Raw genomic sequence first — 20157 nt, 5'->3', positions numbered from 1 at the left:
GATATGAATGTTGGAGGGGTGGTACAGATATAGACAAAGAACAAACAAAAGCAAATTTTTGATGTAGAAAATAGTCATATACAATTCCAACTGCAAATCTGCCCGCAGACCTATCTATCCGTTTGTAGAGAGTTAGTAGAAAAGGATATAGCTGTGCTATAGACATCCTGTCAGAAGACCTTGTTTTCAGTTGCTTGAAATTTTCCAAATAAACTCTCCAGGTTCAAATTTTCAAGCTAGCTGTCTGCCTCAGCCTGCATTGTTGGCAACATTTCACTTCTCAGGTGTCATGTTGTTCTACTCTTGAACAGTACAACCATTTTGAGGTCTTCTAGTGCTTCGTGATTGGAAGATGGGACCTGACATGTGCCAGATTGATGAGCCTGCTCTCAAGAATGTGGATGCCTCTCAAATTCATCTTAATTTGGCTAAATTCTAGTGAAATTTTAATTGGAAAAATTGTAGTTCACACTAGAGATTTGACAGAACTCAGCTAGACTAGCGGGAGTAAAATAGAGCAAAGAATTTATTTATAAATTAACTCAAATTTTTAAAGAGCATATGGGAGGAAGGAAAACCAAGCTGATAATCCCTTGCTTCTCTCTTCTGGTTAAGGTGTGAAATGCTGTGGCATTTATTCCTGGAACACACAGAAAGTAATCTAGCAAACACAGGAAAGGCCATACATGACATTCTGGGCATTTTTACTGCAGAGGTGAGGGAGGAAAAGAGAGAAAATCTCTGTGAACAAGCAATTTTAAGAGGCATCTAATAATTTTGACTGTTTCAATTTTAAGACATCAAAGGTGACTCATTGTCAAAGGAATGTAATTTTCATAGAGCCGATTTGTAAGACTTCATCAAAATTCTCTCTTTTTAATTTGAATTAAATTGATAGGTGCAACTAAAGTGACCAAGTCACTAGTCACTTAAAAAGAATCCGAGACACATCTTTTGTCTATAAATTAGCAAGTAGCAAAAGTAGGGTATGACCTAGTTTAAAAACTGTTACGTTTTTTGCAGGTCAGCTACAGATGTGAAAAAAAACAGCAAAGCCAAAGCTTTGCAGTTTCTTAAGACTGACAGAATAGACCTTTAGATACCCACAGCACTTGAAATGATGGGAAAATATTGTTTAGTTTCCCTGAAAAGCTTTTATCTCTAACTTGCAGAGAATCAGCATTTTTTCTGCCCATTCTCAAACACCGTTTTTAGGATGTTTCTCATCAACATGCTTTTTTCGTGCATAGGCATCCCGCAGCTACAGGAATGGGGTATTGGGCAGCCGTATGGATGTTGTATCAGTGACCCCCGTTAGGCAGATGTCATGTACCCAGTGATACTGTCTGTGGGCTCTGTGTGGCTGCCAATTGCATCGTCCTCCTCAAACTTGGAATAGTATCTTGAGCAACACGTGAACTCTGAAGTAATCTTACTTATCCTGACATGCAAAACATCTCACCATTCACCTTGCAAACTGCATTACTTAAACTGACTGTATTTTCCTTTCTATGTGTGCGTATATATAAAGAATATTTATGCAGGAAAATATATATAGTTTTATATATGACTTTACATATCTTTATAATATATTTTAAGACATTTTAAAAATTCCTAATTAGACAACTCTAGTTGCCTATGGGAAAAGAGCACAGCAGTTCCATGATTAATATGCTCTCTGTCACCAATTACAGAAATGTTATTAAACATAGTACTACTGAACTATGACTTAAACTTCCTATTACAGGAAACCATAAAGTTGCAATACATGTAAAGATCAAAAGCTACGGTAAAAAAAAAAAAAAAAAAAAAAAAAAAAGATTATCCAAGAAAGAGCCTTATCCTCTCCCATGGAAACATTTTTATTAGTCTTCTCTCAGCCCCTACTAACGTATAGTCTGTTCTTGCCACAGTATATAAATGTTCTATGAATTGACCCTATTGGAAGCAGTAAAAGGGCCCTGTAAAGCCTGGACCAGCAGACATTTTTCCATATAAAAATACAACATGAGTGTAATGTTTTGCCCTACTTACGCAATTTCATTGGAAATGAATACTTAACAGCAGGACTGTTAGTTTTCAAACTGTCCATATGAGGTGCCTGTTGTAACACTTGCAGTATGAACTGCATTAAGTATGCTCATTTTAGTTATAATAATCTTAGAAGTGCAGTAGATTAGAGAATACAAATTGGAACGCAGAAATAGCTTATGTTTTATGTACTTTTAGGAGACAGAAGTCAAAAATAGGTCAAGCTAAAAACAGGAAAATAAAAAAGTAATGATAATAAATATGAAAACTGCAGATATACATAGGTAAAATAAGGCACTAAGCAAAATACTAATGGCCAAGTGTTCCCTTTTTTCATAACAGCCCAAACATGTTGGCTAATATGCTGATAATAATCTGCTAAGTCATTATTCCCATCCTATATTTTATTTTTTAGATACAGTATGTGAATAATCACATCATCATCATTAATCACTTTTCCATAGCAAGTGTATAGCTGCTGTTGGCCCTCTTCATGTTTTCCCTTTCACTGCGGATGGTGTATTGTCCTTCCTCACTAGCAGAAGGGCACATAATCAAGAAAGTGTGAAAAGAGTGCTGCTGGTGCCACAGCAACAGCCATTGGCCTCTGCTCAGAAGTTTCGGTTGAAACAGGGTGGAAAGAGCTACATCAGAAGGCAAAATTCAAGGTAGCACATTCAGAACTGAACTTGCAGTACACAAGAAATAAATGTGTTTTCATGTAAAATACTATCTTGGTAGGAAAATAGCTAGAAGCATTGCAGAATTATGGGCAAGTAAAGTGAAATTACCCATCTACAAAAATTAGGAGGATGATCTGTTTTTTAACTCACACAGCCAAGGTCATAAATGAAAACTAGTGAGTCCCACATAACAATTATCAACTTTAAAATTTGCAGAGACATTTAACTTCATAGACCTGTCAAAATATGGCTTAGAACTGAAATGCAAATGGAATGACATCTTCATAAATACAAATGCACTATTTGCTTCTAATGTTATATTTTACAAATTTTTGCTTTTTTAGAGAGTTGGCTTACTTATAAATCATATCGTTTGCAGAAAAAACAGAGGTGTATGTTAAAGGGCACAACAGTAAATATAGCTTTTAGCTACTTTGATTAAAGTATAGGGCAGTACATGTCTCTAACTCTCCCACACCCCACCCTAATCTAGAGTATTTGAAATAGGAATTTTATTAACTTTATCTCCTTAATTTTATGTATTGGAGATGAAAACATGGTCTTATTAGGGTGCATCAGAGTTTTGCTGTTGATTTCAAGGAGCAAGGATTCCATTGCAGCTTTTACTTTTCTTGCACCTATATTGCTTATAGTTATGATTTTTTTGATATAAACATGCATGACATGGAAGAAATGCTGAATAAAGGGAAGACATTATTGCATATCTGTAGATATCATAAATATAGCTAAGACAATGTTTATCCGATTCTGCTTTTGGTAGTATTGATAGAAAATGCACTCTCCTGCTGTAAATTATTTTGAATCTATACAGTACAATTATTTTGAATCTGATTTTAAAAAATATGCGAACGATGTGCAAATGATAGACTTGCAAAAAATAAACACGATGCAAAAATGAAATTCTGCCGGTCTGCCTTATTAAAATGGCAATAAAATGGATGTTTAACATACATCATAACATAGATAGCATAAGAAAAATTTTTAAAAGTGCAGTCAATAAATTAGTGATGTTGTTGGAAGTTGAGTGCAGTTTGAATTTATTTGCTGTTAATATGGAAATTCGTATTTGAAATATGAAAAAATCAGCATTATTGATCTGCTGTTAGTGTAAACATTTCTTATATTTATATTTTGACAATATAATAAGACTTTTATGAAGGTACATAAATTGTAGCAAACTATGTGAGCAGGATTTCATTAAATTTACCTTTACGTATTAGTCCAAAATAAATATTAAGCATTTACATAAGGTATATTTAATGCTCTGTGAACAGCTCTGTACTTGTGCAGATTGCTTTTCCTTAAGCTATAGAGTAGGTAGTTCATTTATGATGGAAGAACATGATCATTTGTACAACAAGGACATACTTGTACATCTGTGCCCTCCCTTTCAGGAGCAGCACAGAGCTGGAATTCATCTCATGCCTGGATTTACTTCCAGTAAATAAAAGGGTTGAGTAACCAACACACTGGCTAGACTTCCCTCCCTTCCTGTTCTCTGAGAGCCAGGTCTTTGCCCATTCCACCCTTCCTTCCTGTCTTAAAAGTGCAATGACAGAAAGATTAAAAAAGAAGTTATATTGACCTTTTATCCCTGCTGAAGACACACACTGTAAATTCAGCTGAGAAAAGTATGGCATGAGGAGATTTAGCAGGAGTCACTTTGACTTTTTACAGTGAGTGAAATTGTGTAGTTGAGATTTAGAGAACACCATTGATACATGCTTCAGAGAGTATGCAGAAAGATGTGATTGAAACAACTTTCCACTTACAGTTAAATATTGTGATCTCTTAAAAGATACTTAAGTTTCAGCTATGTATTTTTTACTTACAATCTTTTCGTGATCTTAAAAATATATTCTTTTCTCAGAAAATTCTGTTGTCCTTCCTGGGTTTTATACTCTTCCTCAGCAAACCATCTTTCTTTACATCTAATAATTAACAATCAGCGTTGTGCCAACTTCCAAAATAGTTTTTGAAAGCAATAGAAAAGCGATTGAAATGTCTAAGTGTCCTCAGTTGATAGTGTGTAGGAGTTTGCACTGACAGGAACTGATTTATGTCTTTTAAGAATTTAAGTGCCTTATGCTTGAAGGCTTTGGTATAATTTGGCCAGGGCTGCTGTAATTCTTCATGAAAGGCCTCATGTTACTGCTGCAGGCAATGTCTTCACACCATCTTCCACAGCAACTTGTTTTACATTTCAGGTAATAAAATATATTGAAAACACTGGATTGAAAACCTGTTTACTTTCCTAAAATAGTACTTCTATAGAAACAGACTTTTTTATTATTTTTTTTACAGAGGCAGTTGATATAGCTATCTACTTTAATGCTCCATGGTTAATTTTTGTCCATAATACCTGACTACAATCAAAATAATAATACTTCATCCTCAAATTTTTTCATGAACTTTAGACTACGCATCACTGTGAATTAGTTAAGTTCTGAGGCTGAAAAACTGAAAACTTATAGCAGAAGAGATCAGCTATTTATATAAACTAGCTATCATCCCAGAAAAGTTGTCATTTAAGACCTTGGTAATGTCTGAAAATGGTATTTAAGGTGCTTGGTCTCCTTGCTTTACTCTTGTCTTAGTCACAGACTTCACTAGAGCTTGGTCTTGTATAAGACATCAGACTCCACTGTTGTTCTTCCACAAGCCTTTAAACATGCATGGTGTTTTAAGCTTAAGCAAGCAGGTAAATCTGCCACGAGTTAATGACACAATCAAAATACTTGACATGAGGTACATTTTTCAGCAGTTTGCTGCTGTTACTCAGCGGTTTGCAGGATCAAGCCCAGCAGGATCTTGAAGAGGTCATAAATCTGAAGGTCAGTAATTCACTCATGTTTTAAATAGATGTTATTCTCTTTTCCTAGAAAGTACCCAAATGCCATGGCTGTGAACATTCAATTACAACACATATATAATCCTCTTGGATAATAATGGAGCTTTTTTTAGCCTAGCTTTTGACCATGTCACTTATTGCAACTTTATGGTTTTCCTGCGGTAGAAAGTTTAAGTCATAGTTCAGTAGTACTATGTTTAGTGACATTTCTGTAATTGGTAATACAGGGAATATTAATACTGAGTGAGCAGTAATGCTCTTTACCAGTATGCTACTAGAGCTGTTTGATCAGGAACTTTTCAGGAATATATTTTATTTATTCATACACACAAAAATACATACAACAATATGTATTTTCCTGTATATATAAAGGAAAGAAATCTAGTTTAGCAGATTACTAGATTAGTAGAGACATCTAAGTAATCTAGTTTTGAGACTAATAGTGAGATGCATCTGTATGTTCAGTTGATTAAGATTATTTCAAAGCTGATTAATTTTCTCAATAAATTACGAGCTTGAAGAGGAACATCCAGCCATCAAGTACAACCCATAAGACAGTATATCTGGTCCATCACTTTTCCTTTCCTTATAATGTGCTTCAAACTCCATGACTGCTAACGTTATGTAACAAACAAAAGTTCTCTGGTATGTTGTAAGATATAATACATATTTTTAATGCACTTTAGTATCATCCCTGGAAAGACACACTATCAAAATGCAGCACATTGTATTTCTGCTTATGTTTCAAAAGGAAATTCATAATATTAATTCATAGCTTGTAGCACAGATTAAGAACTTCAGAGAAGAGGTGAAAATAAGAAAGAACATGTCTAACCATTGACTACATTTTTTTTTTAAAAAAAAAAAGGAGAAGAGGAAGCTTGAACACCATTTGATTTGTTGTGTTTTCTCCATAGGTAATAAGCTCAATGAGCTCCCTTTCAGAATACTGCCTACCCTCTATTCTGCGTACTTTGTTTGATTGGTATAAAAGACAAAATGGCATAGAAGATGAATCTCATGAGTACAGACCGAGAACAAGCACTAAATCCAAAAGGTATAACTTTGAAAATGTATACATACATTGATGAATTCCAGGGTAAAATGTATTCCATTTCACTTATCAGCTTTTGTCACATTCTAGTTGTTTGGTTGTTAGTCTCACCTTTTTCTGCTTGTTTCGGGAACTCTGCTCTTGGCTTAACATGGATGGAGTGCAACAATCATGTATTTAAAATTATGCTCCTATTCATTCAAATACTGGTTCTGACTCATTTTTTTGATGCTGTAATGTCATTTAAATAGTGGTTTCTATAAGCTCTTTCTGTCAGCTTTACTCTTGTGAAGAGGCAGTAATTCTCTGACACTTGGAGAGATTTATTTTAGGTACAGCACTCTGCTTAGTCACAGAATGTCTTGTACACCTATGCTCAATCAAATATATATATGTATCAGTTGAAGAGCTTTATGAAGCTTGACTTAGCTCTTACAACACACAAGCAAACAAAAAGAAAAAGCCACAGACAAATATCTTGATCTCTTTCAATATCAGTGTGAAGGCAACAGCTTGAGCTTGGCTTATACTGAGGTCTGAGTGTTTACTACAGGTATATTCTTTTAACTTACAGTTTCTCTGAATTCTTTGGTGTTACCTTTACACATTTTTAACAAAAGAGCATGACAATCAACACTGGCAGATCTGCTGTTTGGAAATGCATTGGCAATTCCCTACATTAGGATCCCAGTCCAGCAAGGCAATAGCTGCTGGAATGAAAGGGTAGGGAATAAGTTTTAGGTACCTACAAGGCATCTACCTGAATCAGACTCTCCAGGCTCTCTTACAGTCAGTGGGAGTCAATAGATGTCTGCTTTTAAATGAGATGAATCCTTATCTTAAAGTGCCTCTTTCTCTCCACTGACCATTGCAGGAGCCTGTTGCAGGGAGACAGCTCAGATACAGATATCTTCAGGAATATCAGTGAGAGTCTAGTTGACATTGAGCTTAGCAGTGAAATGGGGCCGCTCTGTCAATTAGCAGTGGTACAAAAAGTGCATATAACCAGCTCTTTCTTAAGTTATCTGAAACAAAGAAAACCAAAATGGAAATAATTTATTTTGTCATTGATCAAGGAGAGCTCTTAAATGCATGCTTAATTATAAGCACATAAGTATAGCTGAAATCAATGAAGTACTTACATGTATAAGAACTGTGCTGGGATCTATCGTTTACTCAGAAGTCTTGCTTAAATCAGTGGTAGCTTTGCCTTGGAGAGACTGCAGGGCTAGCCCTTTAAGCTTTGATTTTACAAAAGGAATTGTTCATTTGATGTCAACTTTTCAATGTACTTTGACACTGTGAACAGGTGAGCCAAACAGGTATTACTTGTGTTGTAAGCTACTCACCTCAGACATTATTGCTGGGGATGAGGAAGGCATTTGAACATCTTATAAATGATGCCAAAGTTAACAAATAACACTAGAAAAGTTTTTAAAAGAGTATGTAGTTTGATTATGAATTCGCAACCACTACTGTTGTAGCAGTTTTCAGAATCCAATATGTCTAAATCTGAATTTGACTGCACAAAACAGTTTATTCTGTTTGCCTCCAAAATGTAATTGAGTGCCATCAGCAGTGAAATTGAAATATAAAATCCAATTGTTAAAGTATAGAATCAGATTTTTTTTCTTTTTTTTCTTTTTTTTTCTTTACCTGAAAGAATACTGTGTTGATCTTAAGCTGGAAAATTTGAGGGAAGAAATGGAGAGTGGCATTTCAAAATCTGAAAATTGGTGAATGTAACAAGTTAGATTTGTTCTATTTTTCTCAGATTTTAAGAGCATATTAATGCATTACTTTTTGAAATGCTGGGCTACAATTTGGTAAGTAAAATACAATCCACTGTCACCTGTATATGTGTAACTGAAGAAGGCATATAGTGTAAATTATGGCACATCTTATAAGACTGTTTCTTGTTTTGATTTTGCAGTGATGAACAGCAGAGGGACTATTTAATGGAAAGAAGAGATCTGGCTATTGATTTTATTTTCTCTTTAGTATTAATAGAAGTTTTGAAACAGGTATGGAGTAAGTAATAAATGATGGAAATTACGGGATATTTTGTCTTACGGCCTAATTTCAAGACTTACTTGTTTCCATATCCAAAGATATGAGCCTTAGCCTGCCTATTTGTTTATTGTTGTTCTTTCTTGCACATATAAGATGCACAAAACTGTGTTCATGCGGACTTCACTTTGCCAAGTTTTTGGAATTGAACTATTTATTCTCAACTAAATAAACTTTAAATGACTAGCTCATTTCAGTTATTTCATTAGCTAGCTGCTACCTATTCAAACTGGTAAAATATTATGCAGGAAAGATAGCCAGGAGTAATATTAACGCTAAGCTATGCAGCTTAAAGTTTAATATATGTATGCCAGTTATGTTTTATTTTGTATTTTCAGATTCCTCTTCATCCTGTAATAGACAGTTTGGTACATGATGTTATTAATTTGGCTTTCAAGCACTTTAAATATAAAGAAGGGTAAGGCTCTTTTTCATATAAAATGCTATGAAAAAAATACTTGCTGAGTTAAACAATTGTAGTGGTTTAAGCAGCCTGCTTTCTCAGCCATCTGACAAACAAAATTCTTTCTTATTTTGTGCTAGGTACCTTGGTCCTAACACTGGAAATATGCATATTGTTGCAGATTTGTATGCAGAAGTGATAGGTGTTCTAGCTCAAGCAAAGTAAGTATTATTTAATTCCGTAAAAGAAAATGTAAGAATAAATTCTAAGTCAGCTGTTCACTCAGGTGTTCTAGAGCAGAGGAGCTCAGAAAATCACAGGCTTTCTCTGTCTAGTCAAGTGATTCTGAATAAATTCAACCAGACCACAACAACATTATTTTTCTTATCTCATTGATGACATTTGTGGAAAGCTGCAAGGGTTGAAGAGACCTGTTTCAACTAATCTTTTTTCTGTATGCTATTTTTTCTCTTAATACAGCAAAAAAGACCTAAAAATGCCCATACTCCACTGCAGCAACATTTTTAAAATTCATATATGTTATTTCATTTTAGAACTTAATGCAACTGCTTCTGAATCCTTCTTCATGCATTTTTTACAGTTTACAGTAGATGGGACAACAATGACATATAACACATTGTAGAGTCCAATCTTAAGTTTTGAATTAGGAAACAGATAGATTCTGAAACTCATGTATCCAGTATAACATCTCATCGTGTGCTTACAACACAAAGCAATCAGAAAGATGAAATCTGCTGCCTCGACATAGATCTGTGTCAAGGATCTCGCTCTCCTGACTACTTAGTATTGCTGACAGTGAGTCTCTCTGAGAAACCAAGCAACTTAGCCTAAACTTGGGTTTTTTTAGCCAGGTGTAGCCAAAACAGTTGGAGTTCCTGGAAATCATGTAACTTTCACAAACTTCAGCTAAGGCTTTACCTGAGCTTCTCAATTTGCATCATCAAAGTGAACAGATGAATTGACATATGGATCTGAAGCTTCAGGTTGACCCTCAAATAGAGACTGGACCTATGCTCTGCTCCAGGGTGTCATAAGCATTAAGGGAAGGGACAGTAAGAAACAGGATTACCTGGTGAAGCAGATGAGATTCTTTTCTTGGTACAGCAAAAAATCCCTAGAACCAAGTGAAGTATTAATGCTTGAAACTTAAGGTTGTTTTCCTCTTCCCCTGCTGAAACTGGGTGTTCTCTGATGGAGCTCAGTCCAGTACATGTGAACAGTTACATTTGCTCTCTCTGTGGAAGTAGGAGATGATTCTTTTTCTGCTCCTCCAATTTTGAAGGGCCTAGCTAAGATGTTCTTACCTCTATAAATTTTCTTCCTGCCAACCTATTTCTTTCAACTCTGCTGTGTTCTGTATCAGAAGCGATAACAATGTGTTTGTTACCTGCTACATCTGCCTGTGAAAATGATATCCTTTTCATATTATCTCAGCAAGGACAAGAGGTCCTGTTGGCTAACCTTTCTATATGGTATTTTAATAGATAATATTTCTCAAAAGACATCCAAACAGCGGCACAAACCCTCCCCCCATAGTTGTATCTAATGCTCTAAGGAATATTGCAGTGACTACTAGGAAAAAACAAAGGCAAGAACAGCCTATGTGAATATTTTTTTATAGTTAGCATTTAACATTTTCTTTTGAAAGCATTGTATGTACTTGCAATAAAGTTGTCTTTCATCCTGGATTTTCAAAAAACATGTGATGGGTTATTTTAATGATGCTGTTAGCTCATGCGTAAAAAGGAACCTGGCAAGAAAATAATTAGAAAGGTAGAGTTATTCAAAGGGACTAAGATCAGGCTGTACACCTTTTTCTTTTCGTGAGTTTATTGTGTTTGGGAATTAGTTCACTCGCACGATGAGGAGAAAGAGAAGCACATTTCCAACAGCCCATGCTGTCAACTTGACCTAATGTTTATGTGCACCAGTGAAATCATGTTTATTCATATCTGACTGTAACAATGCAGAAAGTTAATAATAGTGTGCTAAATGAGGAATGAGTGAAAAAATACTGGAAATATGAGAGGGAATGCTTGAGGACCATGCTAATATGTAAACTTGACACAAGAATGTATCTATTCTTGTATTAATTCAAATGATATTTTACAACCAAAGTTGAAGCTTTTTAATGATTTTCCCCATTTACATACCTTGTAATACATTTCAAATAAATGTGTGCTCTTTTGTAACTAACAAATATGATTTCATAGATTTCCTGCTGTTAAGAAGAAATTTATGGCTGAGTTAAAAGAGCTACGGCATAAGGAACAAAGCCCGTATGTGGTTCAGAGCATTATCAGTCTCATAATGGGAATGAAATTCTTTCGCATAAAGATGTATCCTGTGGAGGACTTTGAAGCTTCTCTTCAATTTATGCAGGTAAAATTCTTAAGTACAGAACTGTGGTTTTCAGACCTCTTAAACTGAGCTCCTCTTCATCTTTTCTGTAATACTTTGGATGACTTCCTACATATCATTCCTACGTAAATATATGTACAACTACTTTAGGCTTGTTCTGAACTTTAACACTCCAGTCTCCATTCCCCTAAGCATCCTAACTTCTCAGCAGCCTTACATCCAAAGCCCCCATACACTACTCTCTGACAGAAAGAATTTTGGTTCTGTAAATCTTAAACCTTCCACCCTAGCATCCCGCAGCACTATGTCAAATACCCACAAGTAAAGATTTGACATTAGAATACAAATGTGTATGCACACAGATAGACACAGACATTTCTGTAAGGACTAAATAGGAATCATCTAATATTTTAATTTTCCAATGCGTTTTAAAATGTATTTAACAATACAGAAACAACTCATTTTTCTTCTTATCTTGAAGCAGAAAGTCTAAATTAGCCATGTTTCAGTAAATTAATACATTTTCTTTGTGTTAACTTCATGTAAGTTATTCATAGCTGGCAAGATATCAAAATAGAGTGTGTTCAGTGCATATGACTAATATGAATATCATTGTATTCTTATAATACAGTATTGTTGGGGTCCAGTGTTCAGTGTTGTTGAAATCAATGGCAAAACTCTCATACAGTAAGCTCAAAATGGAAATGGTCTCTATTTTCTTCATCACTAGCGTTTCTAAGCACAAAATTACTCCTAATGTACTACAACGTGTCATAAGATTCTCTGTGTATGTAGGAAAAACAGTTTTGCTTAGTTTGATGAAATACAGTTACTGTTTGATTCTATGGATGATCTGTTTACTAGCTTTAGTACCTATGTGCAGTGCCAGTGCCAGAAGTTCTGTCACACCAGCTCTTCTCTAGTAGGGGGAGACACTTCTAAAGGGTGAGTTGATCTCAGGAGCAAGCTCCCAAGGCTCCAGAAGAGCCTATCTTTTCCACTGGCTGCAGAAGAAATCCAGAAGGACTACTGTTTTTGCACAAGGGTCTCAGCTACATAGTATAAATGGCTGAAGTGACTGAAGTTATGTATGAAGGTATAGAATCCTGAATGTAGTCAGGAAAAATTCTGTGGGATAAATTGTAAACTATTTTGCATGCATGTGCAAAGAAAAGCAGCCTTCCTTGTACTGGCAGTGTCTGTTTACACCTTAGACCCAGAGCAGAAAAAGTAACTAGAGTGACATGATTCTGTTGTCCTTCTCAGAGAAGTTGTACAGACCAACAGGAATGAGCAGATGCTTACCTCCTCGTCCCTACTCTGGAGCAGCACAGCTATGTGCATAGTAGATCCCTACATGTTCAGGACAAAAATATGTTTTCACTTTCTCTCTCTCCACTTCTGACTGCAGGCTGGCATTTGTGGTAGTTTGATCCATAGATTTCTTCTGTCATGTAGCACAGTTCTGTATTGACTCTTAATTTGAAATGTATCCAGCAATGATCTTTTTTCTCAAAATATTTAGAGTTCCTTGCCTTGAGTATCTTACTAAAAAATTAAGTTACTTCTGTATTCTATATGGCTCCCAGAGCCTTATGTAATGCAGTATTGTGGGCTATTATTCCTGCCCCTGAACACGTATGCTGGCAAGGCTTGAGTTCAGCCCTTGAGTCCATCTCCCTTTTGCTCCCCAAAGCAGCAACTTGCACAGCTGGAATGAGCAGAGAGTTTCTGAATTATCATGCTTAGAGCAACAGAGCCTTGGTTTGTTTCAGGAGTTATGTCCTGCTTTGTGCTTGCTGCAGAAAGCAAATTTAGAATTTAAGATGCAAATCAAATGTTTTCTGTGGTATTTTCAAGATAAAGATAGGTGCTAACATATGATGTGCATTCAGCAAACGTTTGGATGACTTTGTTCCATGCAATTTATGTTTCTCTTTTTTTTTTTTTTTTGTTTTGGTTTAGGAATGTGCACATTATTTCCTTGAAGTTAAAGACAAAGATATCAAGCATGCATTGGCAGGACTGTTTGTTGAAATTCTTGTCCCTGTAGCTGCTGTGAGTTTATTTTTTGTGTTGTTTGCATAATTTTGTTAAATTAGATAAAACAACTTGTGAAATAATGCATTATTAACATGACATTTTCTTTCAGGCTGTTAAAAATGAAGTGAATGTCCCCTGTCTGAGGAACTTTGTTGAAAGCCTGTATGATACAACACTTGAACTTTCCTCACGAAAGAAGCATTCCCTGGTTAGTAACTTTGAGAAGCAGAGGCTAAAATTCTTCAGAAATATCTCTAAGCAAGACTCTTGGGAAATTTCCAGAATTAGCTGCAAAACTTATTTCTGCATTTGGTTTTATAACCAATGCATTTCTATTTCCAGAAAAGGTTATTGTGTTCACGGAAATTAACCATACTTAGTTTATTCAAAATGTGGTCTAAATCAATCTGAATCAAACAGATATTTTCCGCTTCTGGGTTTATAATTATTTAATGGTTAGGTTTTCTTATATATATTGTGTGCAGCCATTAGGAGGAGAGGAGAAAAAATAGAGTTCACTGCTTGTCAAGCGAGAACAAATGAGGCATGTGGGAACAACTCTTTCACAGAGCTTAAATAATACGTTGTAGGAACTAAAATATGTATAACACATGCCCTTTTAAATCAGCAACTTGGCTACTGTGCTGCTCCCTATTTCATTTTTTTCTTGTAAGATGAACAGTGGCACAGCAGTATATTTTTGGAAGCATGAGTTGATCTGAATTAAATGAAGATCTGAGTCAGTTTGACGCTGGCCGCCTTAAGCATTCTGTCTCTCCAACTGGGTCAGCGCACGTCAGCACTGCGGTGTTAGCTAATCCGTTTTGAAGCCTTGGACCTTTTCAGTAAAGAAAGTTATTGTTCATCCTTCCCTGTTCTATGGGAAAGTTGAAAAGACTTCCCTGTTCCCAGCAAATGCCAGTCACTAGTACAAACAAACCTTTTTTGGGGATTGCGAAGTGTGCTCATCTTGCTGCCACTGTTGCTTCAGCCCCCACTCAGTTCTGAGGGAGAGGCAGAACATTCCCCTGGGGAGAAGTCCTAACCTGGTCTAAATTAGTGGAAGACTTGGGATGGATTTCCAGTTTTACTCTTGTATTTAACTGGCTCTATTCCACTCTGCTGACCTGATAAAACATTCTTGAAAATACAGCAGGGTAAGAGCTTTGCTGTACAGTTTTTACACTAGATAAAACTACCCAAATCAGTGGCTCTGCTTGCCAAAGTCAATACTATGTGCTTGAGAAAGGATTGCACAGCTGGGGCTCTGTGTTTGATTGCTTGTCTGCACATACCACACTGGCAGCTACATAGTTAAAAGTGACAGAATAGATTCCTGTGAGGGTGTGATTAGAAATGCAAACATTGCAAGGAGGAGGAGGGGAAAGGCAAACAGCTGGCAGAAATAGCTGCAGTACATATTTTCAGGCTTCCTGGAAGAAAGAACACTCTTTAGAGTCTGAGGAGGACCTTCTGTTCCAGGATCAGTGTTTTGTGAATCGCTAGATTCACTGTGCAGGCAGGAGGAGGGCACTCATCTCACCTCGTTTTTCTATCTAAAGCCTGTTAAAAGTCTGAGCTAGTCATTGGGGCTCTCTTGATAGTGAACAGAGAGAATTAGGAACCTCCAGGAGATGATTTGTCTCTTCTGTCCTAGGGCTCTGTCTTAGGCTGGAGTCTATCACTCTTGGAGTGTTGCTAAACTCTGTAACTGGTCAGTTGAATATTCAACTATGATAGTCATAATGTGAATCTAGTAAGAAACCCTTCTGTAAGAAGATTTTATTATCCTTTACCTTATGTATTCTTTTGCATTCAAGTTTTAAAAGTAAAAAGTATATGTGCATTTGCTTGTTGCAAGAAATTGAGTCTAACCTGGCTGTAGGCAATTTGTATTCTCTATTATAGGAGTGGAAGTTGGGTTTCATGGTGTATTTATACTTTGAGCTGTGACTTAAGTTAGAACTGTAGGGTTAATTTTGCAAAACATGGGTTTTTTTAAGATACAGAAAGTTACCTTATCTTTTTGATTAATAATTTTGAAGTCCTGATTGGGTACATTAACGCAAACTGAAACAGAAAAGCGACTGAAGCAGCAAAGTCAGTTTCAAAATAAATAGGTACTTTTTAGCTTAATTTATTTAGTCCAGCATTTGCAAGATGAGTGTCAAACAAAGTTGAGTGTTGACAAGGAGACCAACTTCCAGTATTTGAACTTCTATTTTCTCCTTCACCTCTTTTTACTTTCCTGTTTACAATATATCCCACCAGCATGCCTAGACATTGCCTGTAATTAAACACACTTCAGTAGAGTGTTTGATACATCTCAAAATAAATGTCATGACGACAGATTTTGAGGGATATTACGATATTTGAATATACACAAGTCCCAATAACCTGTGTGGATCCTGTTGTTAATACGTTACAGAGTAGCTATTTCCATGCTATCATTTCTGAGTTAACTGACAGAAATTAGCCCTGTGAGACTACAAAGTTGTAACCCATCTTTGTGTTTGTTAAGCTGCTGTGCACAGACTTTTGGTTCATCCATAAAATATATCTATAACAGTTTCAAAGAAATACTCCTTTTAAATTGTACTATTTAATGATATGTTTATGTAGGCTAATATGTATTGCACAAAATGGAGAAGTTAAAGCTTTAAATTTACAGTAGTTCTCTGAAATAGTTTGATGTTAATGTGTTGACATGCAAATAATATATCATCATCTGTTTCCTGTTTAGGCTTTGTATCCTTTGGTAACATGCCTGCTTTGTGTCAGTCAGAAGCAATTCTTTTTAAATAGATGGCATATTTTCCTCAACAATTGCCTCTCCAATCTCAAGGTCAGAATCTTCTAGTTTTAATACTGTATTAAAACTTTGTTAATATGTAGTACACAGTGTGCACTATTGATCTATTGTAGATTCATTTTAGGTGATTGTGCTGGATTATTGATATTGTCTGATTCTATCCATAATTTTATCCCCTGACACTACAAATTGTTTAGCTGTACCAATTTTCTCAACAACAAAAAAGTATTCTTCTACCTAGTTTGAATTTCTCCTGTTTTTCTTAATTGAATCAAACCTGAGTCAAACAGCTACACAATATTGATGAAAGTTGGTAGCTTGACTGGCAGCCAAAACTGTACCAATATTAATGTGTCTTTTTTTCCACAAAGACATTCTCAAACAGAGCACCCACTGCTCCTTTATCAAAAAGTAGCTAGTTGCAACACACTGATTCCAGTGCCTGTTTCAGTCTAAGTTTCATTAAAAAAAACTAAAACTAAACTGAGGCCTTGAAGTTTTTTTTCTTCCATGTATCCTTACTGTTTGCCAGATCTTTGAAGTTCAGGATTGTCCTTCCACTACAATCTATGTTTCCTGACTAGCACATAATGTTCAGTACCTGTATGCTAGTTATGGCTACTATTTCACCGTATTTCTTTTACTCATGCAATAACTAATGTCCAATCCTGTACCCACACTTAAGGTGGATCTGTACAAAAGGATGGCCCATGCCTGTCCAAAAGGCCATTATGGGCAGAGCACTGAGGTGATCGGCTCAAAGCAAGAGCCTCTGGACTGCCACTTGATGGCCCTGGAGTTTGGAGGCCTCTGCAGAAGGCACAGATAGAAGGTGCAACCACTGTCTTAGCTCAGAGACAAACTGTGGAGCAGATCTGTTATCTGAAGTTTGAAACAGAAAACTGCTTAAGACCAAAGAGACCAATGGATCCCAGATGCCACGTTAATTAAACCACTTAAGCTTGCATGTGTCAATTTTTGTTCTTACATTTTTGAATGTGCATGCTACATAATACTTTTTTTCATTTATATTTTTCATATCAAGTCTCCACCATAGAGCAACAGCTTTTGCACTGATAGAATTAATTGAAGATGGCTTTTCTTTTTCAGATTCTCGTTGAGTTGGTGTCAAATAGAAATTTTAAATCATAACACATTTAATTTATACTAAAATTGCACTTCATTTTTTCTAATTTAAATAATACTAGGAGAGGTAGGTCAGATGCATAAACATCCCACAGCTTCAGAAATGGGATATTGAGGAGCTGTGAGGCTATATCCTTTTGTGATTTCATTACAAAAACCTTTGTATCCATAAAGAATGAATGTGCAGAACTTCTTCTCTAATTTGTTCTTGAAGTTTATTCTTACATTTCTTGCATTGAATTATACATTTCTTCTAGAATAAAGACCCCAAAATGGCTCGAGTTGCACTGGAATCTCTGTACAGACTACTATGGGTTTACATGATCAGAATTAAATGTGAAAGCAACACAGCTACCCAAAGGTAAGGTGCAATATTTGTAATGATAATCAGGCCTTGCAAACTGGATGTTGCTGGTGAAGACACGGTAATGTAGAGTGAAATAAAATAATTCAGTCAAATTTGTAACAAATTAACAGGACAAAATGCCATGCTATCTTTTCATTTCAAAAAACATATATGCTAAACTTTCTAAATAGGAAGGATTTCTAATGTATGTTTTCTGATAATTGAATAAAGCCCACCTGCTAGTGTCACTGCTATGACCAGAAATGTGCCTGATGCTTTTTTCCTTCTTTTACAGTCGACTTATTACTATTGTCACAACACTTTTCCCAAAAGGGTCTCGAGGTGTTGTGCCAAGAGATATGCCTCTTAACATCTTTGTGAAGATAATACAGTTTATTGCACAGGTATGCAAGATTCATGTATATACATTTTCAAATACTGAATAATTTATTTTCCTAATAAGAAATTAATGAATAAATAAGCTTCTTTTATGTTACATTTTGCAATCCCGTTGCAGTATGTAGGCAAAAATAAAATTAGGTATCAAGTTGTTGCAATCTTCTTTCCACCAGCAGGTTTTAATTATTTTAATTCTACTAAAAATAAATAAAAATGTTTCCAGTTCAACTCAAGTGCACTTTTTTGTCAGTTTTTGGAACAAGTCAGCCAACAAGTCAGAAAATACATTTGTTGTCTGGCTCAGACTGTGGATAAAACTAAAAATAAGGAGCCACATTTTGTCATGATACTGAATCAGTCATACTATGTATGACGATAAAGTTGTACTGCTTTTAAAACTGTAACTCAGAAGAAATCAAGTTCAGCATGTAATTGACGCACTTAGTTTTCACCAGTACAAATGGGAATCACTAAAATAAACGCTCCTTCAGTGATGGAAATTTCATCTCTTTTATTACTTCAATTCAGAAAACATTCCTATCAAGCAGAAGCACTTAAGCACATACTTACAGTCTCTGAATAAAAATGAATTCAACAGATGCTTAAATTCTTCCCTGAACTGCACCATCTGTGAATAAGCTTCTTTTATGTGAAATAATATGTTAGTAAAGTAATTACCGTAGTATAAATGAAATAAATAAAAGCCGTATTTCTAAAATGGCTCATTTTCTATTTAAATAATATGAATTAACTAACCAGAATTTCAGAATTTGTCAACATACCGCAGTGTTGAAAGCTTTGATCTGATAATATGTTCTGCATACATCTGAAAATCTGGTTTTCCATCAATTTAAATAAATCCTAATTAAACTGTTTTTCAATATTATAATGCCTTAAAGAAAGTAAGTAGTAAAAATGGGCAGTACAATGATTTACAATATTTTTTCTGTTTTAGGAACGTTTAGATTTTGCAATGAAAGAAATAATCTTTGACTTTCTTTGTGTTGGAAAACCAGCAAAAGCTTTCAGTCTCAACCCTGAGGTATGACGTAGGTCAGCGGGGGGGGGTTGAGTTTGTATATATTGTATTGCACGATGTTTGCTTTCTGCTTACATTCTAAGTATGCTTTTACCTTTACCCAGTATTAAGGCAAAATCTTGAACTTTGCTTATTGGTAAAATAAATCTGTGGATTTTGATCTGTGAAGTGGCACATTGTAGATGCTTGTCTCACCTTTCCTCAGTGAAGATTACCATATGTGAATTAGTGCAAATACATAAAACAAACAGGAAAAGACCGAGATAAATAGAACTATGAACCACACTATCGCTTTATCACTCTGTCATCAATATGTATAATGCTTTAAACTATTCTAAATATAAAAATAAATTCTTTAGCAGTCTCAACTTTTTTGAAGATATACTGAAAAAGAATTGAAGATGACGAAGAAGAAAAAATTCTGGTAAACTGCATTTGCCATTTTAACCATGTAAACTGCCACTAGTTTTACTGACGCCATCCATTAAGATATTTGTATATATTGAGAAGATCTCTCAGTCTTGTCTTCTCCAGGCTAAACAAGCCCACCTCTCGCAGCCTTTCCTCATAAAAGAGATGCTCCAGTCATCTAATTATTTTAATAACCCTATGCTGGACTCTCTCCAGTAGCTCCGTGTCTCTTTTGTACGGGGGAGCCCAGAATTGGGCACAGTACTCCAGATGTGGCCTCACCAGGGCTGAGTAGAGCAGCAGGATCACCTCCCTCAATGTGGCAACACTCTTCCTAGTGCACCCCAGGAGACCATTGGCTTTCTTGGTTACATTGCTGGCTCATGGTTAACTTGTTGTCCACCAGCACTCCCAGGTCCTTCTCCACAGAGCTGCTTTCCAGCAAGTCAGGCCCCAGCTTGTACTG

The 20157-nt window shown here is 35.7% G+C and overlaps 1 protein-coding gene across 6 annotated transcripts in view; it reads left to right on the top strand.

The window, feature by feature from the left end:
• Positions 1-20157, top strand: part of FRY (FRY microtubule binding protein) — a 256359-nt gene that overhangs the window by 132057 nt on the left and 104145 nt on the right. For all 6 annotated transcript variants that reach the window (XM_062567139.1, XM_062567142.1, XM_062567138.1 and 3 more), the window contains 11 exons: positions 6504-6643; positions 8574-8664; positions 9049-9128; positions 9254-9334; positions 11348-11516; positions 13461-13553; positions 13648-13746; positions 16282-16383; positions 17754-17857; positions 18138-18246; positions 19197-19283. In XM_062567139.1, the coding sequence (XP_062423123.1) occupies positions 6504-6643; positions 8574-8664; positions 9049-9128; positions 9254-9334; positions 11348-11516; positions 13461-13553; positions 13648-13746; positions 16282-16383; positions 17754-17857; positions 18138-18246; positions 19197-19283 (1155 nt within the window). The remainder of the gene's footprint in view (positions 1-6503; positions 6644-8573; positions 8665-9048; positions 9129-9253; positions 9335-11347; positions 11517-13460; positions 13554-13647; positions 13747-16281; positions 16384-17753; positions 17858-18137; positions 18247-19196; positions 19284-20157) is intronic.

Source organism: Rhea pennata, chromosome 1 (assembly GCF_028389875.1).
Source record: "Rhea pennata isolate bPtePen1 chromosome 1, bPtePen1.pri, whole genome shotgun sequence".
NCBI classification, from domain to species: Eukaryota; Metazoa; Chordata; class Aves; order Rheiformes; family Rheidae; genus Rhea; species Rhea pennata.
Note: the sequence above shows the minus strand (reverse complement) of the source record. Positions and strands in the feature narration are given on the sequence as shown.